At 37.0% G+C, this 23,592-nt stretch overlaps 1 protein-coding gene across 1 annotated transcript in view; it reads left to right on the forward strand.

Annotated features, from left to right (window-relative positions):
- SUGT1 (SGT1 homolog, MIS12 kinetochore complex assembly cochaperone) overlaps positions 1-9,028 on the forward strand; it is a 43,588-nt gene extending 34,560 nt beyond the window's left edge. Inside the window, exon 13 of the mRNA XM_036831774.1 lies at positions 8,468-9,028. Within this exon, the coding sequence (XP_036687669.1) occupies positions 8,468-8,569 (102 nt within the window). The 3' untranslated portion in view covers positions 8,570-9,028. The remainder of the gene's footprint in view (positions 1-8,467) is intronic.
- Positions 9,029-23,592: the final 14,564 nt, after the last annotated feature.

Consider the following 23,592-nt stretch of genomic DNA (forward strand, 5'->3'; position numbering starts at 1 on the left):
GCTTGAAGCTGTAATCATTTGACTTTTACCCGTAGCTCTGGAAATGTCACTGTCTTCTTTTAAGGCATTTATATTTACAGTAGAAAGTTAAAGTTAATATTTAATAATTAAAATTAATATATAGATAATAAGTGTGTTTGAGGCTCAGATATTCCATGTAAGTTACCAAGTGGTAACTGATCATGATTGTGCTTTTCACTATTGCCTTAAAAATTTTTTTAATTAAACTTTTTCTTTTGAGATAATTGTAGACTCACATGCAGTTGGAAGAAGTAATAAGAGATCCCTTATATCCTTTACAGTTTTCCCCAGTAGAAACATCTTGCAGAATTGTAATATTACAACCATGATATTGACAGTTAAGATAGAGAACATTTCTTTTTTATTTATTTGTTTATTTATTTATTTACTTTGGCTGCATTGGGTCTTCATTGCTGTGCGCGGGCTCTCTCTAGTTGCGGCTAGCGGGGGCTACTCTTCGTTGAGGTGCGCAGGCTTCTCATTGTGGTGGCTTCTCTTGTTGCGGAGCACGGGCACTAGGTGCGTGGGCTTCAGTAGTTGTGTGTTTTACTAGATATGCCTAAGTATTTGGTTCTTTTTTTTGAGTGATTATAAATGGTATTATATGTTTAATTTTGGCATCCACGTGTTTGTTGTTAGTATCTAGAAATACAGGGTTTTTTTTGTTTTGTTTTTAATGTTTGTCTTGTATTTATCTTCTGTTTACCTTGTTGAACTCACTTACTAGTTCTAGGAGCTTTTTTTGGTAGACTCCTTGTGATTCCTTGTGATTTTCTATGTAGACAGTCATATCTTCAAATAGGGACAGTTTAATCTCTTGCAGTTCCTATACACTAACAACAAAAGATCAGAAAGAGAAATTACGGAAACAATTCCATTCACCATTGCAGCAAAAAGAATAAAATACCTAGGAATAAACCTACCTAAGGAGGTATTTCAAATAGGGACAGTTTAATTTCTTCCTTTCCAATATGTGTGCCCTTTATTTCCTTTTATTGGCTAGAACTTCCGGCACTATGTTGAATAAGATTGGTGAGAGTAGACACCGATGCCTTGTTCTCCATCTTAAGAGAAAAACCATTCAGTCTTTCACCATTAAGTATAATGTTAGCTGTAGGTTTTTGTAGATGCTTATCAAGTTAAGAAAGTTTTGCTCTGTTTCTTTTTTCCTGAGATTTTTATCATGAATGGCTGTTGACTTGTCAAATACTTTTTCTGCAGTATTTCTGCATGTGGTCAATACGATTAGGTGATTTTTTTTCTTTAATTTGTCAAAGTGGTGATTTTATGTGATTAATATGATTAATTTCTACTGTTCTACTGTTGAACCAGCTTTGCATCCCTGGGATAAACCCCACTTGGTCATAGTGTATAACTCTTTTTATATATTACTCAATTCTATTTTCAAATACTTTAAGCATTTTTGTGTCTATATTTATGAGGCATGTTGGTCTACAGTATTCTTTTTTGGTGCTGTCTTTTTCTGGTTTTGGTATCAGGGTAATACGTCATAGAATGGATTGGGAAGTGCTCCATCCTCTTCTTTTTTGGGGGGAGGGTGTTTGTAGAATTAGTGTTGTCTTTAAAGATTCTGTAAACCAGTGAAGCCATCTAGGCCTTGATACTTCTTTCTTTGGGAGATCTTAAATTATGAATTTCATTATCCTAATAGCTTATAGGACTCTTCAGGTTGTCTATTTCATATTGAGTGACTTGTGGTAGTTTGTTTTTGAGGAATTGGTCCGTTTAAGTTGTTAGTGTTGGTAGGCTTCCCTTCAGCTTTGAAAGGAACTGCAGGGGTAATTTGTGTCTTTTCCCTTTTTTTTTTTTCCTTTGTCTTGCTAGGGTTTGTCAATTTTATTGACTTTTTTTCCCCCAAAGAATCAGCTTTTTGTTGATCTTAAATTTTTCCTCGTATTTTTTTTGTTCTAAATTTCATTTATTTCTGCTTTTAATTATTTTCTTCCTATGCTTGCTTTGGGTTTATTTTGCTATTCTTTTTTTAATAGGTTCTTCGGATGTAAGCTTAGATTATTGATTTGACCCTTTTTCTTTTTTCTATTATATGTGTTTATGCTATAAATTTCCCTCTCAGAAGAATTTAGCTGTCTCCCACAAATTTTGATGTTACTTTTTCATTTTTATTCAGTTCAGTATATATTTTGATTTCACTTGAGACTTCTTATCCTAAGTATATATTCCACTTGAAAAGAATGTATATTCTACTCTTGTTGAATGGAGTGTTCTATAAGTGTCACTTAGATCCTGTTGATTGATATTCTTGTTGAGTTTTTTTATATTCTTGGTTGATTTTCTGTCTTACTGTTCTACTGATTGAGAGAGGGCCTTCAGCTATAATTGTGGATTTATTGATTTCACCTTTAAGTTCTGTCAATTTTTGCTTCACATATTTTGCAGCTCTGTTGTTTGGTTCATATACATTTAGGATTGCTATATTTTCATGGTGGATTGTCCTTTTTATCATTATATAATGTCATTCTCTAGCTCTGGTAATTTTCTTTGCTTTAATGTTAATATAGCTGATTCTTATGTCTTTTGGTTAATTTTTGCATGATATATCTTGTTCCATCCTTTTACTTTCAACCTGCCTAAGTCGTTTTTTAAAAAATTTTTATTTTATTTTATAAGTTTTATTGGAGTGTAGTTGATTTACAGTGTTAGTTTCAGGTGTACAGCAAAGTGATTCAGTTATACATATATATGTTCATTCTTTTTCAGATTTCTAAGTCATATTTAAAGTGAGTTTCTTTTAGACAGCATGTTGGGTCATGTTTTTTTTAATTTACTCTGCCAATCTCTTTTAATTGATGCATTTGGACCACTTAACATTTAATGTAATTATTGGTACATTAGGACTTAACTTATGTCTACCATGTAAGTTTTCTGTTTGTTCTGTGTTTTGTTTTTGTTTTTCCTGCCTTCCTATGGGTACTTGAACATTTTTTAGAATTTCACCTTGATTTATCTATAGTGTTTTGTAGTGTATCTTTGGTTGCTCTCGATTTTATATTAGCTATATTATACTTAGTTTATCATAGTCTACTGGTGTCATTTTTTTTTGACACTGAATGACATATAGAAACCTTACCTCCCTTTATGTCCTTTTACTTTTTCTCATTTATAATTTTCTTAAATATTTTTTCTATATATGTTTAGAAACCACATCATACAGTGTAATAATTTAGAAAACTTAAGAGGAAAAGCAAACTCTATTGTGTTTACCTATATTGTGACCTTTCTTTCTTCCTTTCTGACTTTCAGGTTTCCACTTTTTGTTTCTTTTCTTTTTTTCTTTTTAAATTCCTGAACACATTGTCTCCTCTCCTCTCATTTTTTAAAACAATATTTATTTATTTATTCATTTTATTTTTGGCTGCATCAGGTCTTAATTGCAGCATGCGGGATCCTCCGCTGTGGCTCGTGAGCTCCTTGTTGCGGCGCGTGGGCTTCTCTCTAGTTGTGCTCAGGCTCAGTAGTTGTGGCACATGGGCTCTGTAGTTGAGGCATGCTGGCTCTCTAGTTGTGGCCCACATGCTCAGTAGTTGCGGCACACAGGCTTAGTTCCCTGACCAGGGATTGAACCCGTGTTCCCTGCATTGGAAGGCAGATTCTTAACCACTGGACCACCAGAGAAGTCCCTCCTTCTGTTTGGAGAACTTCCTTTGGGCATTCTTTCAGAGTAGATCTGTCCATGACAGATTCTCTCTATTGACAAGGATTTCTTTGGGTTTATACTGGTTGGGATTTGCTCAGTTTCTTGTATCTGTAGGTTTATGTCTTTTGCCAAATTTGGGATCTTTTCATTCATTATATCATTGAGTACTTTTTCAGACCTACCTTCTTTGTTTTCTTCTTCCTGGAACCCGATGACACAGGTATTGGATATTTTGTTACAGTACTACACATTCCTGAGACTGTTCATTTTGTCTCTGTTTTGTCTCTGTCATTCAGATTGGGTGATTTATATTGTTCTGTTTTCTAGTTCACTGATTCTTTGCTCTATTCTCTCTATTCTGCTCTTGAGCCCTTTCACTGACCTTTTTATTTCAAGTGTATTTTTCAATTATAAAACTTTCATTTGGTTCCTCTTTATGTCTCTGTTTCTTTACTGAGGTCTTCTATTTTTTTCATTTGTTTCAAGCTAGTTCATAATTCTTGTTGAAGCATTTTTACCCTGACTACTTTAAAAATGTGTCAGATAATTTTAACATCTCTTTCATCTTTGTGTTAGCATCTATTGATTGTCTTCTCTTTTTAAACATATAATCTGAAATCTTCCTGGTTCTTGGTGTTTTTCACCAGTGCCAAGTGATATTCAGTTGAAATCTGGACATTTTCATGTTATGAGACTCTGGATCTTATTTAAACCATCTGTCTTAGATGGCTTTCTCTGACAACCCCTCTGGCAAAGGAAGGGAAGTCACTACCTCACTATTGCCAGGTGGAGGTAGAAATCCAGGTACCCCACTCTACCTCCATTGACACCCCAGGGCATCTCCTTGTTACTGTTGGGAATAGGTAGGAGTTCCAGCTCCCCACGTGGTTTCCACTGACACGACAGGCAACAGAGGAGGCCGGTTTGTGATAGCATAGCATGGGTGGAAGTCTAGGCTCTTCATTCAGCCTTCACTGGCCTGGGTGGGGATGGGACCACAGTTTTTTACTGTGGTGTTTAGCTAGAGTGATTATTGTCTGAAAGTTTTCTGTCTTTCTGTTTGTCCATTGGCTAGAGAAATCAGACTTTTGTTGGGGCTTTTTTTGTTTGCACCCTTTGGCATTTCCAGCTTCTTCAGTTCCAGCTCTCAGAAAAAATAAGGCAAAAAGAAAACCCAAAGAACTCACCACCGTGTTGTTCCTTGGGTCCCAAGGTCCCTAGCTGATTTCTTCTTTTCACCTTTTAGAGTTGTCTTATATTTGTTATTTATATAACATACAAGGTTTTTAGTTGTACTTAGTGGGAAGACTAGGAAAAAGTACACTCACTTAATGCCTCCAAAAGGAGAAATCAGGGTTTTGTTAGTTTGTTTTGCCGTGCTGTGCAGCTTGCAGGCTCTTAGTTCCCCCACCAGGGATTGAATGTGTGTCCCCTGCAGTGGATGCGTGGAGTCCTAACCACTGGACCGCCAGGGAATTCCCTGAAATCAGTTTCAGTGTTGACTTTTAAGAACTTGCTGGACAAAATAGTGTGTGAGATTTCAAAGTTATATTATAGAATCTGTGTCCATTTTCATACAGAAACTTGGCTAATTGTAACTGAACCATACATATGCATAAAATAAGCTGTTTGGCAGCATTGACCTGGAACATACCAAGGGCTTGCTTCTGTCTTTGTGGGGGAATACAGGCATACCTTGGAGAACTGTGGGTTCAGTTCTAGACCACCATCATAAAGCAAATTTTGCAATAAAGTGAGTCACACTTTTTTGGTTTCTCAGTACATATGAAAGTTATGTTTACACTATGCTGTAGTCTACTGAGTGTGTAATAACATTATGTCTAAAAAATAATGCATGTACCTTAAAGATTCTTTATTGCTAAAATATGCTGACTTTATCATCTGAGTCTTCAGCAAGTCATAGTTTTTTGCAGTAGTAACATCAAAGATCACTGATCACACATCCCCATAACAAAGATAATAACAGTGAAAAGGTTTGAAATATAAGAGAGTTATCAAAATGTGACAGAGACATGAAGTGAGCACATGCTGTTGGAAGAATGACGTCAATAGATTCACTTGATGCAGGGTTGCCACAAATCTTCAATTTGCAAAAAATGCAGTATCTGCAAAGTGCAATAAAGTGAAGCACAATAAAACGAGATCTGCCTGTACAAAGAAACAGACTCTATCTTATCTCTGATCTGTCAGTCTAATTGGGCAAAAAGACCAACATATACAGAATAATCAGGGAAGTGGTCAGTTGCACTGCAGTCCATAAGAAGAAAGGGGAAAATAAATGTCATCAGCAAATATGATCGGATTATAAATTAAATCTGCTACCTTTAGTTCTCTTAGGAGTAGTTATTATATAAACTTGTCCCATTTTATTCAGTATTTTATTTGCAGCCTACTGTGTGCCAGGCCACTGCACTTAGATCTAGGATATAAGTATTGGTAAAATATGTTTCTTTCCTTTTAGAAACTCTCAGCTTTAGTTTGGAGCCACGGGTGGGAAGCAGGTATGAGAAGGCAGATTTGTAAAATTTTATCAGTGCAGTGTCATAGACAAGTCCTACAAGAGTAGCTAGAGTCCTGACTAGGGTCAAAGAAGGCCACAGAGAGATGGTGACATGTCATGTTTGGAGGATAACTAAAGACATAAAAAGAACCGGGACAGAGAAGAGCATTCCGTGCAAAGGAACCCACAGAAAGGAGCTTGGTAGAGAGTGTGGGGCATTGGGATTATTTTGAGGCTCCAGTGTAATGGTAGCATATGTAACTTTATACATTCACCAGTAACATAGCTGATTATTTTTAAATGTTTAGATTTTAACAATTTTCTGTTCTTTGCTGTGATCCAAATCAGTGAATTTTTATTGCATTAACAATTACACAGAGCTTTATTTTTTAAATGTATTTATGAATATGCTAGGTTTGTTGGTAGGTGTTATATTCATTGGGTAGTAAATAGATGACCAGTGCTTTACTGAGACACTAACTTTATGTGTCTGTATGTGTATGTACCTTGATTTAAAAATAATTCCAGCATACACTTGTGTATATTTGACATAGAGAGAACATTAAGAAGAGGCTCTTAAAGTTCTGTCCAACTAGAAAGAGTTTACTTTGCAAAGTCTTTACTGTGCTCAGCAAAAGAGATTACATTATCGTTTTCTTTGGGAGCCAATTTCATTGCGTTGGCCAAAAAGTTCGTTCGGTTTCCCCAGTAAGATGGCTCTGGTGGTGTTTAGTTGTCTTTAACTTCATTTGAAACAATTTTGTTAGATTGTATTGTGACAGCTGTCACATCAGGGTGCATTTTTTAAAAACTTATCAAAATGAGTGTATTTTTGTGTAGCCATTTTAATATTGAAGATGGAAGGAAAAAAGCAACATTTTCTGCATATTATGCTTTATTATTTCAAGAAAGGTAAAAACGCAACTGAAATGCAAAAATAGATCTGTGCAGTGTATGGAGAAGGTGCTGTGACTGATGAAAAGTGGTTTGTGAAGTTTCGTGCTGGAGATTTCTCACTGGACGATGCTCCATAGTCAGGTAGACCAGTTGAAGTTGATAGCGGTCAAATGGAGACATTAATTGAGAACAATCAATGTTACACCACGTGGGAGATAGCCGACATACTCAAAATATGCAAATCAAGCGTTGAAAATCATTTGCACCAGCTTGGTTATGGTAATCGCTTTGATGTTTGGGTTCCACATAAGTTAAGTGAAAAAAACCTTCTTGACTGTATTTCCGCATGTGATTCTCTACTTAAACGTAATGAAAACGTTCCGTTTTTAAAACAAATTGTGACGGGCGATGAAAAGTGGATGCTGTACAATAATATGGAACAGAAGGGATCATGGGGCAAGCTAAATGAACCGCCACCAACCACGCCAAAGGCCAGTCTTCATCCAAAGAAGGTGATATTGTGTATATGATGGGATTGGAAGGGAGTCCTCTATTATGAGCTACTTTTGGAAAAGCAAACAATTAATTCCAACAAGTACTGCTCCCAGTTAGACCAACTGAAAGCAGCACTTACTGAAAAGCGTTCAGAATTAGTCAACAGAAAACGCATAATCTTCCATCAGGATAACACCAGACCACATGTTTCTTTGATGACCAGGGAAAAACTGTTACAGCTTGGCTGAGAAGTTCTCATTCATCCACTGTATTCACCAGATTATTGTACCTTTGGATTTCCATGTATTTCGGTCTTTTACAGAATTCTCTTAATGGAAAAATTTCAATTCCCTGGAAGACTGCAAAAGGCACCTGGAACAGTTGTTTGCTCAAAAAGATAAGTTTTGGGAAGATGGAATTATGAGGTTGCCTGAAAAATGGCAGAAGGTAGGGGAACAAAATGGTGAATATGTTGTTCAATAAAGTTCTTGGTGAAAATGAAAAATGTGTCTTTTATTTTTACTTTAAAACTGAAGGAACTTTTTGGCCAACCCAATTTTTCATCTGAAGGTAGTTTTTCCACATATACCTCTATGCTGATTAGCAGGGAGACATGGTGCTTTATATGGCAGTGTATGTGGACATGGTCCTCCTACCTAACTAGAGTTTCCTTTTCAGATTTTTACACGATATGGTAACTTACCTGTAAAGCCTAAGGTTAAACCAGAATATTGTCTTGTGTATATTGAGCCAAACATAGCTTATATTTGGGACTCTATGCTTGGAATGTTTTTAGAAAAATGTTCTGTTTTGATTATATGGACCAATAATTATTTTATTTTTATTTTTTATTGCAGATGGAGTCTGGTGGTACAGTTTTGAGTACCAACTGGTCTGATGTAGGTAAAAGGAAAGTTGAAATCAATCCTCCTGATGATATGGAATGGAAAAAATACTAAATAAATTAATTTGCTATCACTGTATTGCATATATTCAGCTAACGCCCATTGTGTATTAATACTGCATTCTTGAATTTTGAACACTGAGTACATCTTTTTAAAGGATTATACCTCTTTACCTCTTTGTGCTTTAGAAATTATTTTCCTTCAAGTGTTCTACGAGTCTAATGAATGAAGGTCATGTTTTATCACTTTTGTCCTTAAGGACTTCAGATATGCTGAAATGGAATGAAGTATCATTTGCTACTAGATAGATTAATTCTACCTAGTTGTGGGAGTGGAGAAATTGTTAATGGGATATCTTGGGTTATTGCCTTATTTTTGATGCAGTATTCTGTTAATAATTTATTAGATGTGACAACTTTGGGTGAGCATAGATTTCTCAATTTCAGTGTTATATTGTTTGCTTTTAAAAACTGCTTTTGAATGGAGTTGTAAATACAATTTTTCTATGAAGAAGTTTGGTTTATTTACCTTTTTCTTAAGTTTTTAATGAAAACTTTGAGAAATTATTTATCACAGGGGATTCCCATTTGATTATTTTTATGGGGAGTATTTGTAATTGCACTGAGAATTTTGGTCCTTACCCTTCAAATTCCTGTATAAAACATTGACACCTGAGTTTATCATGCTGCAAATTTAACTGTACTGAAGGCTAATCTGTGAAGCGGGGTCAAACAGTAATTTAGGAGAGCCCAGCTCCACTTCTTGCTGCTTTTGCCACAGCAGGATTCCTGAAATTACAAGACTGGTGGTTTGGTTTGGTTTTTTTTCTTCTTTTTATCTTTATTAGAAAATCTCTCTTCTTATAGCCCCATGATTACTTTGCTTTTGGTGGTTTAGGGCAGCTACTGAGAGAGTAATATGTATACATTTAGTATCTATTCTGTTTATAGAATAAATAGATACCACGGGAATACAAAAACTAAAAGACATGATCGTTGACTTCAAAGACTTTATAATCTAGCAGAGAGAGAAAATTAACATTCAGGAAGGAATTATGAATGGTTGAATGGTGAACTTATTAAAAATACAGTTTTGAGATAGAAAAAATATCTATCTGTGATTAAATGTTCTGTGATTAAAACTGTTGATAGTCTAAGCTGTTACAAAGCAAAGGCCATGGATGACCTGTAGGTCTGATTCCTTTTCTCATTGTAATTTCGGAACCATAGAGGGTGGTGTCTATTAGGTCTCACTAACATTTTGTGGCAAGGAAGTACTCTGTACCCTCATAGCTGAGGATAGGGTAAATGGGAGGCAAATTAGCCGCCATCTCCAAAAAGAGTGGGAATTCAGCCTCTTCCTTCTAGTCATTTGACATGTGTAGGGGAGTTCATAAGGAAAAAGTGGTGGGGTGGTACCAGACCATGCCCAGACTTGCTGTTACTGCTTGTTTATGCATGTAGGGGCTTTCCCTTGTCCTTCTGCCCACTTAGAGTTACAGGCTACTTTTTTTGATGTTGAACACTGAAGGAAAAGGCAAAATTAAGTTCTTGCATGTATGGATTTCTAAACTTTTCTCCTTAGGAAACAAGGTAGTGATTACGTTAAGTTTTCTCAGTACCATTAGTCCCCAGGGGTAGGGAGGCTCTTGCTACAGAGATGGTAGGTCAGTGGCATACCCCAGAGACAAGACTCCTGGCTCTAGCAAGTCTCTGCCACCCGCGAGCTTTAAAATCTTTAACAGGTTTACAGCCTTCCTATGTTTTATTAGTTCCTTTATCTGCAAATCCATAGGGTCTTAAAGTTTAATTAAAAGCCCATGATTCTAAATAAGGAAGCATTTTTGCCTCTTAAAAGCAACTTTTTTCTTTCTTAGGAATGACACTATTATAATAGAAGTTGGGTTTTTTTTAAAGGTTCTAGTACTAGTTTTGCTTTTATTTTAAAGGATACACTGTCTAAAGTGTGTTTATCTATTGGCTAGATTTGCTTAAGGATGTGGGATTCAGGATTTTGCTGAGCCAAATGGAGCTCCTAATATACATGACTATGTTATATTACAGTGTTACCTTGTCTAAATACAATAGGTTTATGGGTAAAGAAGGGAATTTTGAGAAGTAGGTTAGACTGCTTGCCCTGAAGTACCACTCTAAAGTACGGCTTCTCTTTCACCATTCTAGACAATGAAAAATTGTAAGACTCCAGAAAGTTAAAAAACTTCATTTTGAGCCTTTATCTTTATTCTCTGCTATTGCAGCTTGGCTATTAATTGGTCCCACTTTCTTTCTAGACTCCATTTCCTCCCTGCCTCCCTCCCTCCTTCCCTCCTTCCCTCCTTCCCTCCTTCCCTCCTTCCCCCCTTCTCCCACATGGCTTTCAGGATCTCAGTTCCCCCACCAGGGATTGAACCCGGGCCATGGCAGTGAAAGCCCAGAATCCTAACCACTAGGCCACCAGGGAACTCCCTAGACTCCCATTTTCAGTTCTCAAATCTTGGTTCTCTTTGTGCTCTAGTTACCCTTTTGTTTCTTTAGAATGTACATTTTTCTCTTAGTATTTATTTTCCTTTTTGAGGTTCAGTCTTAGAATACATTTTTTTCTATCTTTATATGGAATGGAAGAAAAGGATGGTTTGCACTAATAACTACAGTTGTCCCGCAGCCTGTCCCCACCCCCAGCATTTCCATTCCTTTGATTTGAGATATTCACTAACTGCAGAACATTGAATTGTTATTGTCTCCTTGAGTCTGGAAAAACTTTTATTTTCTTAGCAGGCTAACTGTATAGGACAGGGAGAAAATAATTGACCTGTCCTAGATAAATTTTTTAGATAAATTTCAAATAAACATTTAAAATGAAGCTATGGGCTTCCCTCGTGGCGCAGTGGTTAAGAATCCGCCTGCCAGTGCAGGGGACATGGGTTCGAGCCCTGGTCCGGGAAGATCCCACATGCCGCAGAGCAACTAAGCCCTTGCATCACAACTACTGAGCCTGTGCTCTAGAGCCCGCGAGCCACAACTACTGAAGCCCGTACGCCTAGAGCCCACGCTCTGCAACAAGAGAAGCCACCGCAATGAGAAGCCTGCGCACCGTAATGAAGAGTAGCCCCTGCTCACCACAAATAGAGAAAGCCTGCACGCAGCAACCAAGACCCAGCGCAGCCAAAAATTAATTAATTAATTAATTAAAAATAAATAAAATGAAGCTATGTCACTATGCTATTATGAATAGTTTCGATAGACATTTTAATTTAGTTCACTACTGAAATGTGTTTTGGATGTCCTTTCCCATTTTACCTTCCTTTTCTCCTTCCCCAATTAAATACATATCAGATTTAGGTCGTTGATCAGAGAAATACATCACTGACCCAGAGCAGTATTGCCTATTAATTGACCATCTGATCTGCTTAGGGCACTTTAATTTGATTGGGGTCTTCGTTGTCCAGGTTAGTGTGCATGTCTGACTTGTAGCTATTACTGATATTTCCAGAAATAGGTAGAACTTTTCTGGGTGTTATGTGGTGTTTGTTACTAGAGCCACTTTTTTTTTTGTAACCAGCTAGCTGTAAAGTTTACCTTTACACTCTTACCTGCTATTTTAGCCCCATATTTTAGCATCCATAACAGAATATGGATATCTGTTATCTCTGCCTTGGAGGAACCAAGGAGAGGAAATAATAAAAGCTAAAAGGACAAAATAATGGTTTCTGTGCCAGGAAGAGTCATGTGTAGTTTTAAATAAGGGGGACCGTCAACATTGATCTGGTTTCTTTTGTCTCCAACTATGCATATTCTATTGTAAAACCATTTTACACATATCAAGAGATTTTATTTTGGAAACATTGGGTACTTGTGGGTAAATTGGAGATACTGCTTTACTCAAAAGTGTTACTATTTGGGGCCACCTTTGTGATTTGCTTCTGAAATTAATTTAACTCTTAGCCTCTCTTCCTACCTCAGTAAACTTATCCCCCAAATCAGCTAAAATCATACACATTGCTAGCCCATGCGGGCAATAACAGTGATAACTATTCTGTACTAGTGCTTTTTATGGGCCAGGTGTGCTTTATATGTACTACCTCGTTTATAACAGCCTTGTGAGGTAGTGATAGCATCCTGTCATTTCAGATCAGAAAAATGAGGCCCAAGTTAAGTTCTTTGCCTAGTTCAGTCCACTGATAAGTGATGGACCTGGGATTTGAACCGAGGCCTGTCAGAATTCAGTTCCCATGCTTTTAACAACTGAATGAATTGGGTGGACGAGTGATTTTTATTAATTAATCAGCTATCTCACAATGAAGCAGAGGATGTGCAAGTTGAAGTTTTTAATTCTTGTACGTGAGCTGGGAAGTACATTTCTTAAAGATCAGAATATTATCATCAGTTTCATAAGTAGGAAAGCTTATTAGGAGTCCAGATCTCTTGCCTCTTGTAAAGGTAATACAAGCAAGTAGTCTTGACTTGTATTGAAGGTTTTGTTTTTCTCAAATGCAGATAATTACAGAGAAACAAGATACGCTTAGAACTGTTACAGGTGAAAGAAGACTGGCACATCATCCTGATCAAATTCTTGTTCTTTAAACTTGGCAGCTCTCATACTAGTTTTCCTTGTTCAAATGCTAAAATTGTTTCAAGGGTTTTTTTTTTCCTATCTAGATATGTGTATTAGGATCAGTGTATCACTGATTTCTTCAATAAAATTGGAATGATTCAGGTTTAGTCCCTTTGTTCCAATCATGTTAGCACTTTATATACTGAATTTTGCCTTGTCTGGAGTCTTCTAAATGTTACCTTTGCTGTGCCTTCAGATTTGATTTTTTAATTCTTATATTTGCATTGAGACTTCTCATACATATGTCGTTGACTTTATTTTCTCTTATAGGATTCAGTTATACAAAAGATGTTTCAAAAACAGTACTGTTGGCCCAAAAGCAATTTTTACTTATCAAACAGGAGTAAGGAAGATAATCTTCAATGGTTGTATATGGGCTTTTAAAAACCATGCTCTACAGTGTAACTACAAAAGCTCTAAATAATAGTAAACTGTTACACATGCTATGTGCTTGATGCTCTGTTAAGTGCATTAAAAGGCAATATTGCATACTAGTTAAATGCATGGACTCTGAAGACAGCCTGCTTGAGATCAATCCTGGCTACACCGCTTACCAGCTGTGTGACAGTGGGCAGGTACTTAATGTCTCTGTGCCTCAGTTTTCCTATCTAAATTGGGCTAATATACCCACCTCATGGACTTATATGAGTTGAATGTGTTAATAAAATTCTACAGTTATTTATCCTAATCCAGAGGTCTCTAAAAACTAGATTTGTGCATGTTTGTGTGACTCAGTGGTTAAAAAAAACAAAAACCTGTCCTAAACTTGCAATTTGAATAGTCATATATTTTGCTGCAGAAATATTTGTTTAATAACAGTGCTACCACAGATCCTGCTGAGGTTGTTAAAAAATCAATAGTATATCTGTACTGCATTCTAAAATTCAAAATCCTGAATTCAGAAACACATCTGGCTCCAAAGTTTTTGAATAGAGTTACATGTACCTGTATATGTAAAGTGCAGAGAGCAGTGCTTAATGTATATGCATTTAGGCTGAGAGGTTTAAATAGTGTAGAAAGCCTTTTTGTTCTAAGTCCTTCAAGATTCAGGATTCTGTCTGAGGAAGGTATATCAGCTGCTTAAAAATCATTAGTATAATTTAAAAAAAATTACAGTGAGAGCATAAAAGTTCGCAGAAAAGCTTTTATTTTGAATGAGTAGTTATTTTAATTTACTTAAGCAGAGCTTAAATATGCAAGTATTGTCAGCAGTACTTTAAAAAGAATCATAAATTAGGAACTTCCCTGGTGGCACAGTGGTTAAGAATCCACCTGCCAATGCAGGGGACACGGGTTCGAGCCCTGGTCCGGGAAGATCCCACATGCTGCAGAGCAGCTAAGCCTGTGCGCCACAACTACTGAGCCTGTGCTCTAGAGCCTGTGTGCCACAACTACTGAAGCCCGCGCGCCACAACGAAGAGTAGCCCCCACTCGCTGCAGCTAGAGAGAGCCCGCGAGCAGCAACAAAGACCTAACGCAGGCATAAAATAAATAAATAAATAATTTTTAAAAAAGGAATCATAAAGTATAGTGGTGCCAGAACACACAAGCTATATGTAGAATGTTAAGGGACTTCCTTTCAGAAGTTCTTTGATTTTAATTCCATTTTAATTTAAATTCAAGACAGTAAAACTATTAGGGCTTATAAAAACAAGTCGCAAAATCACGCCACTTGTAAACCACAGGTTCTGTCCTGTTATTTCCATCAGTGTAGAGAAACTGATAGTTGTTTTTTTGCAAGAGTTAGTTCATCAGTCTATTCCCTCTCTACCCTGCTCCCTGCCCCTCAAACAATCAGTGGGGAGCAAGAAGTATGTGCAGTCCTTTGTATATAGACACTAGAACTATAGACTCAAGTTTGGGGGTCTTCTCTCCCAACTACCACTTTTTGTCACTCATTTGTATTCTAACATTGACCTTTTCTGTGACCTAATTGACTACAAATGAACACTTTCCTAAGTTAGCTAGCTTAACTTAGTGCCTGTGAAATATGCTAAGAAATTGAATGTATTTCCTTGGAATTACTACTTACTATTTTGCTATTTATTAGTTGCAAAATGATCAGTTTATTTCGACTACCACAGAGGTAATTGTTTCATAGCAGAAAGGACACTAACACGTGAATTTGGAATCTTAAAATCCCAGTTTTGGTATGTTAATAATGGTGTGTTTTGAGGACAAGTGACTTAACCCTTCTGAACTTTTTTTTCTCATCTCTAACACTAGATGATAATTACCTGTCAGGATTGTGAGGACTTAACTAAGTCCTGACTCAAAAGTATGTGACCAGTAATTGTCACTTAAGTATAAAGTTCTTGATTTTTTTTCTCAGTGCTGGTGAGTAGTAGAATTCCTAAAAGTAAGGCAACAAATCTGACTTTTAGCTGCTATTCAAGGGCAGCCTCAGCCGTTTTTTTAGCTGTATCTGTCACTGCTTCACTGTGTACCTAAGCTCCAGGCACACAGGAATAGTCTATTTAGGGGTTTGCATACTTTTTTTGTAAAGGGCCATATAATGAATATTTTAGGCTTTGTGTGGCACATAAAGACTCTATTGCATGTTCTTGTTTTTAGTTTGCAGACCTCTGCTCTGTCTGAATATCCCATGTATTTTTATTCCTTCTTCCATCTGACCTGGAAAGCTTCAATTTCCTATTGATGTGTCAAAACTAAGTTAATTATGCCATCTCCAGGAAAGCTGTTTAATCTTGTTCTACTCTGTCAATGACTGGCTTTGTAGCAGTTGGATTGGGTTATTCGCTTATGGTTGAGGCACCCATTAGATCCTTTGATAGAATCAAACCAAAACCACGGTGTCCTGTGAGCATGTTTGAGAGTTTCATCTGTTCATTATCAAGTCACTACAGTTGACTCATTTCTTCCTGCATGACTGAGCTGCTTTGGGGAGGGTTGGGGGGGGGCTGGCTTTGAACTTTGTACCTGCAGTACCTGGTGCATGGAGAATAAGCTTTCAGAGTTTGGTAGATGGTCTTAACGCTGCACAGAGGAATGCCCTTATTTTCTTCTCTTCATTCTTTTAAGTGTCCTCAGTTAGAATACTCTTGTTAAATCCCCCCTTCCATCCCCTCCACAGGAATTCACTTCCACTCCAACTGTGTTGTGGTGGAGATGCCTTGTTGCTGCATCTGTCAAGGCAACGCTCAGAGTTTCACCGATTTTAGGGTTAGTTGTATGGTGTCTGTTTTACCCTGTGTGTCCTACTTCATTACGTTGTTATTTACTTATTTTTGGATCTTTGATGCCGAGTACAGTGCCTTTCACATAGTAGATATTCAAGTATTGAAACTGTTGTTGCACACTAAACTAAAGAATTAATTTTAAAAGCTACTTTGTTTATAATATGTGCCCTTGAAATTATTTATTCATCAATATAGATAGAATAGTAATTTAAAAATAGATATTTAACCCCTGGTCATGAGAGCTAAATATAATTTGTTCTTCAGTTATCTACACCACTAGAGGGAATAGCAATTACATAACTAATCAAAAGCCATGTGATATGTATTTTTTTGTGTTGCCATTTAATTTTCAGATTCTTTTTATTCCCCCGATTGTTTTAAAACCAAAATATATGTGTTTCCTTAAAGAAAGGACTGAAATTTACTTTCTAATTAGGTTAGTCATCCTTTGAGAAGAAATTTTGAGCCCAAGAAACTTGGGTAAAGGAGGCCAGAGTTTTACAAACCCCAGAATTGGTTTGGGCATATGCACAGGTCTGGAAACTAAGAGTGAGTCGAGCAGTTTCATTTATAAGCATACCAACTTCTGGAGGCAAAAAGTTGGACTGCTTACTAGTACATTTTTTTTCTGGAAAACCCCCCAAAGAGATTCTGAGCTACTGAATACTACATGAACCTCTTTGGTGAGGGTTACGTACTTTATTTTTTTAACAATATTAATACCTTTGCCGTCTTTCAAAAGCCATATACTTTTTTTCTTGGATTGGGTTTTCACTTTAATATTGGTAATAGAATAATATATAGAATAATATAGGTAAGTGACAAATACATGTTCATGGTATCATACCCATTCATTCATTCATCAACGTTGAGTGCAAGGTATGTGCCAGACACTGTTCTGGACACTAGGGATACACGGGTGGACAGATTCCCTGCATTTATGAAGCCCAGCTTACGGGGGAGATAAACAGAATGTATGTTAAATGACGTTAAGTGCTAAGGGAGAAAACTGCACGTGCGAAGAGGCCTGTAGGTGGTTGAAATTTGAGATAGGAGACCAGTTGAGAACTCAGTGAGCGGACCTGAACTCAGTGCAGACTGGAAGGGAGCAGAGGGAGTGGTGCAGGTTCCTGAGAAGGAGCATTGCCAAAAGCAGGCGCAGCAGACGTGCAGGCCTCGGTGTGTGTGCGGGACTCCAGGGAGGCTGTGGGTCTGGGGCCGGGCTGGTGAGCGTTGGGATTGAGTGAGTGGAGGCAATGGGGGCTTCAGTCACGTAGGGCCTTGCAGGTGGTAGAGGTGACGTGATGGTAGCCAGTGCCAGGGCTTGCCCCAGCTTAATGTGGAATCCTGTTGTCCTCAGTGCTGTCAAAAATTTTACTGGTTATCGTTCTTTTAAAAAATGTTCTGATTTTTATCAAGTGTATATACAGTCGAATCAAATTTAGTTTATAAATCTAGCAGGGATTGCGGTGGAGTTTTGCTCTGAACACCTGATGGTATTGACGTGAATGAATTTGAGTTATGGTATATGAGTTGGTGGGTATATGCGAAGGCCTTGGGTTCAGTACTTCCTTGAAATATTTATTTCTGTTCTTTTAACACATTAAATTACAGATAATGTCACATTTTAGTGTAATCTGTGTTTAGCAAAGCTGTTTCCTGTTCTGCAATATAAGTATGGTTATAGCATACTAGATGCTGAGACAAAATTGGATTAATTAGAATGATTGGTTGTGAACAGGGACTTAATGAGTGTGGCATAGGATTTTATGTTTAATAGAATTGTCAAAATCAGATCAGCAGGCATGTTCTTATGGGCCGTCTGCCAAGACTGGAAGTCACTTTGGTACCTGTACTCCCTTAAACCTGTATTTGCATTCCATTCCTTGTCAACATGAGACAAAACAAAGAAAAATAAAATCAGAATTTTAGAGCTGGAATGAATCTTAAGTACTGTCTGGTTTTACAAATGCATTTTTTCCCAGAGCACTCTCATATACTTTTTTCTTCATAAGAGTTCTTTAACTCACACAGATAGTTAGTTGGTGATAGAATCAGAATTTAACTTGGATAAAACTTAAATTATTAACCCCAGTCTTGTACTGATCTTCTGACAGTTGTCCCAAATATCAGGCAACTAAAAATTCCAGCATTGGGAAGATATTCTGTATAAGATAGTGGTTCTCAAGCTTGAGGGTGAGTGACCCTCACCTGGGAAGCTTGTTTTTTTAAAAATGTAGGCTTTCTCTGTTTCCTTCCTGAGATTTTGAATCAGTAGGTTTGCAATAGGGCCCAGTAAATCTGTGTTTATCATGACCTGGTGACTTTGAAGTATGTGACCTGGGACCTTGCCCTTAAAAAATGATTTCGCGGAGTAAAGGTGGAGAGAATTAAAAAGTGAGGTTATTAGCACTAATCATCTCTGATGTCTTATTTCTGAAAAATTTTAGAAAAAAGTAAAAAGCTACTTGAGATCTTGTTCTTTTGAAGAACTTGTTTCCCTCTTACATAGATGTAAAGGCAGAGGAGAAATGCTTAATGATTATTTTTGTTCCTCTGTCATCAGAACCTTAGGGTCATTATGATACAAGTCATTGAATCCATATAACCACATGGTACACCACATGATGAAAGAAAATCTTTTTCAGTGAAAGTGAAACAAATTGAGACTACTTGGACAAGATGCTAGTTTATCATTGCTGAGATATTACTAAAACTGAGCAGAGAATATTAGAATAGTCAATATTCATGGAGTATCTATAGAATATGATAGTACTGATTGATAATAAGGCACTATTTCTTTAGTGACTGGAATATTCTCAGATGTTGCCTGATTACACCTAGGTGCTAAGTGAATTAAAAATTATGGTGGTGCTGGTGGATTAAGTCGAGTAGAATATGTTAGGGAGATCTTTCTGGAGTGGAGATCTTTTTCACTATGTAGTTGTATAGTTACCTTAGTAACTAATAGGCAGGAATATGGTTTTAATTGAAAAGAAACCACTTGCCTTTAAAAGCATAATGTCCTAGATGAATGGATAAAGAAGATGTGGCACATATATACAATGGAATATTACTCAGCCATAAAAAAGAAACGAAATTGATTTATTTGTAGTGAGGTGGATGGACCGAGAGTCTGTCATACAGAGTGAAGTAAGTCAGAAAAAGAAAAACAAATACCGTATGCTAACACATATATATGGAATCTTAAAAAAAAAAAAAGGTTCTGAAAAACCTAGGGGGCAGGACAGGAATAAAGATGCAGACGTAGAGAATGGACTTGAGGACACGGGGAGGGGGAAGGGTAAGCTGGGACGAAGTGAGAGAGTGGCATGGACATATAAACACTACCAAATGTAAAATCGATAGCTAGTGGGAAGCAGCTGCATAGCACAGGGAGATCAGCTCACTGCTTTGTGACCACCTGGAGGGGTGGGACAGGGAGGGTGGGAGGGAGAAGACACAAGAGGGAGGAGATATGGGGATGTATGTATACGGTATAGCTGATTCACTTTGTTATAAAGCAGAAACTAACACACCATTGTAAAGCAATTATACTCCAATAAAGATGTTAAAAAAAAATAAAACATAAAAGCATAATGTCCTGCTAAGAGAAAATTTATGCTTGGTAAGTTTATTCCAGGTCTTTGACTATGTCAGTGTAAAGTAAATTCATTATAAAAAGATGGATAATAGTCTAGGTTAATGGAATATAGGCAGTTGAAAAGAAAATTTTTAGTAATTAAGTAATCCACACCTTTGAAAGGCTGAAGAACAGGAAGCTAAAGAAATCATGTTTAAAAACAAAATGTATTGCAAGTAAATTTGCAAATACAATGCTAGTTTTCAGAAAAAGTGTATAGAGGTTATTTCTTCCAAACTATCTCATTGCTATTAAAATTTTTGTAGCCATGTTACAGATGAGAAAAAGGAGATTCAATTACAGAAATTTGATATGAAGAGAATATTTGTAAAGTTAAAGGCACAAAGAGAACAGGGATATGACATATAACATCTGTAAAGTTACTAGCTCATTTGTTTAAAGGAACTTAAATGGTTTTTAATAATTTGGTGTTTTAACATAGTGATTTATTTATAGCTTTGTAGGTATACTGTTTCCAGTCCCATTACTTCTCTTTATCACTCTATGGTGATAACATAGACCCTAATGAAGACTGACGCCTGTGTATTTGATTTAAAAACTATTAAGACATGGTAAAGGTTCAGTAAACCAAACACCTTAGCAAATATTTGCTAGGTTAGGTTATACATGCATAAATGTATATATAGATGTACTTACCTTTACACAGTAAGTACCCCAAAATTGTATGTAAATTGATTACTTTTGAGTGTAAGCAGTTTAAATAAAACCTGTGGTTGAGTCCCTTTATTGTTAAAGGTCAGTCAACACTAACTTAGTTTTGTAAATTTGATTCTAACTTTTCAAAGTGAAACCTGTATATGCATATAAAATATGAGCATGCATATATGTACCAAAACCCTTAAAAGGAATTCAGCTTTCTTTTATAAACACCAAAACTCACTCTGCCTGTAAAATGTTTTTGCTAAAGTTTGCATCACTGACTCTCAAATTTGCACCTTTCTGTCTGCATACACTACTAGGACTATCTGTGCATGTAGATTTTTGTCAGCTCCCTCCTTCCCCCTCAATAAATCCGTTAACTTAAAAAAAAATGTGACGCTTCTATAGAATAAATGTTCATAAAACAAATTAGCATATTCAGCTTATACAGAAATAAAAATTAAATTATTCCGTTCACACAAGGAATTTCTACTTTGTAAAAATGTAGCTTGTATTTTGGAGTGTAATAAAATCTGATGTAAGAACAACTGTTGAGTGGGTTAAGTGATTATTCTGAATATATTTACTTTTTTAGTGTCAACAATTATTTGAGGTGATGGTGGGAAGGAGTTATAAGGATGAAGTTAAACAAGTTTTTAACATTGCAAAGGAAGTTTGTTGCATGAGATATGTTAATGTAATATAGAACACTTAATGAAGCCCAGCAATACCATTTCTTCATTTTCTCTCTGTGCTGACACAGCAGCATCTATCACATCCAAGACTACTGAGTCAAACTAGGACCTTAGGACCTTGAAAATCAACCTGTGATGTCCATTAGGATTGGTTTATATCACCACTGAGAATTAATTAAAGGGCAAGTCAAGATTCAGCACAGCAAACTGGGCAGCATTTGCAGCTTTTGGACTGGCCTGGTTAGAGGTTATTTAGGGATTAGTACCAATTTGCAAAAAGTTTGTATTCAGCAGTGTTGTCTCTTCTGTAAAGTACATGCTTCCTTTGTACACTTGATTCTTCCCTTTCAAAGTAGACCTTTAGTTTTCTTCATTGAACACAATTTGAGTCTCTTTTGTCATTCCTATGCTTAATCCAACCTTGAGTTTCCCCTCTGCCCTTAAAACATCCATTTTCTTTCATGTTAAGTTGACTTCCTTGGGTATTGAGTGACTTTTCATAACACAGCATAATTCCATCATCTGTTAAGTAAGGTAAATACACCTGTATTTCATGTAATTGTGGTGATTTAAAAAGGAAACACCTTTTCAAGAGGCAGCCTTCCTTCCCTATGACACGCTCTCCTCCTTGCTAAGTCTGGCACCTCTTCAGTTATCACATGGAAAGCTACCAAGGGGATCCAGCTAAAATGGAAACTTAACCAGCCTCCTCCTTGCCCGAAACCTTTCATTGGTTTCCTATTCCTTATCCCCAAATAAATTCAATTAACATGCAGTATGAGTAAGATACAGCTCTTGCCTACATTTCCATCTCTCTTTTTTTTTTTTTTTTTGGCCACACCTCACGGCATGCAGGATCTTCCCGACCAGGAATCGAACCTATGCCCCGTGCAGTGGAAGCGAGGATTCTTAGCCACTGGACCACCAGGGAAGTCCTACATTTCCATCTTGATATTTTTCTACCTCAGCCTGAATGCTCTGTTTCCCTGCTTGTACCATACAGCCTCACCTCTACTTGACCTATTCCCTCTGCCTGGAATGCCCTTCCTTTCACCACTCGGCTAACTCCTGCTCATCCTTGAGTACCCATTGAAGGCATTCTTTCTCCAAGAAGCCCAATGCCCCCATCTTTATCAAGGCCTTTGGTGTACCGAATCCCAATTATCTGTTCTCTCATTAGACCACAAGCTCTTCTGGGGTGGGATCACTGACTCGATCTTTTTTTTTTCCTTTTATTTCCAGAACCAAGTACATACAGGTTGCTGGGTGGTGAGGTGGGAGATGGTGTGCAGAACCATTGGCACTTACTTGCTTAGTTAATAGAGTGCCAACCATTTTGAAAACTCAACGTGTAAAATTTGTAACTGTAGGAAGTTGCTGCTGCCTGAACAGTGTGATCATTACATATAATTCAATGTGTATCTTTCCTTCATCCCTTTTTTCTCCAAAGACTAGCTTGCTGTACATTCCGTTAAATGCAGGTATATGAGTGTTCATCTGATAACCAAGTTTTAAAAATTCTGTATGACTTTACAGATTTAAATTGCCAACACTAGATATACAGTAGTATGGTGTATATAGACTATGGGACTGTCATGGTATCAAGACCTTTCATCTCTGAATCATTGTGTTGTTTTGGAAAACTTTTATTTTCCTTAGGAAAGTTCTTAAACTATGAGAGTCAAAACTAAAGTGTCAAAAACATGAAATACGTGCTCATCTTCCTGATCTAATATTTTAATTTTTAAAGACAGTCCTTGTTCCTGAGATTCTTTATGTCATTACAGATAAGTAAGCCATTCCTCCTCAGCCGTGTCTGTCAAGCCGCACTGCCAGCCCTGTTACTAGGAGAGTAACTTACTGGTAATTGGACTACATCAGCAGCCTGATTTGTACTGCAAAGGTAGAAATCATTATGCTGCTTCATGCCCAATGACCACTTACTGAAAGCAGACTGAAAGGGTGTGAAGACCTGGTTTTCAGAATGTCAATGAAAGTCCTTCCCTACAAGTCTGATTTACCTTCGACTACATTTTCCTTCTTTATCCTAATGCTTGCTAATGCTCTTTTCTTGGGGGTGACTCTTAACAGGGCAGCCATCTGTTAATCACATGCCAGCACATAGTATAGATAAAGAATTTCCTGTGAGCTGCCTTATAATGTTTACTCTCAGATGCCATTATATGTCTTGTTTTCCCTTTTCTGTCTATGTTTTTATCTAGGAACTCTGGGGGCACATTTGCAAGACTGGGAAAGAACAATAAAGGT

The sequence above is a fragment of the Balaenoptera musculus genome, chromosome 18, assembly GCF_009873245.2.
Source record: "Balaenoptera musculus isolate JJ_BM4_2016_0621 chromosome 18, mBalMus1.pri.v3, whole genome shotgun sequence".
Lineage (NCBI taxonomy): Eukaryota > Metazoa > Chordata > Mammalia > Artiodactyla > Balaenopteridae > Balaenoptera > Balaenoptera musculus.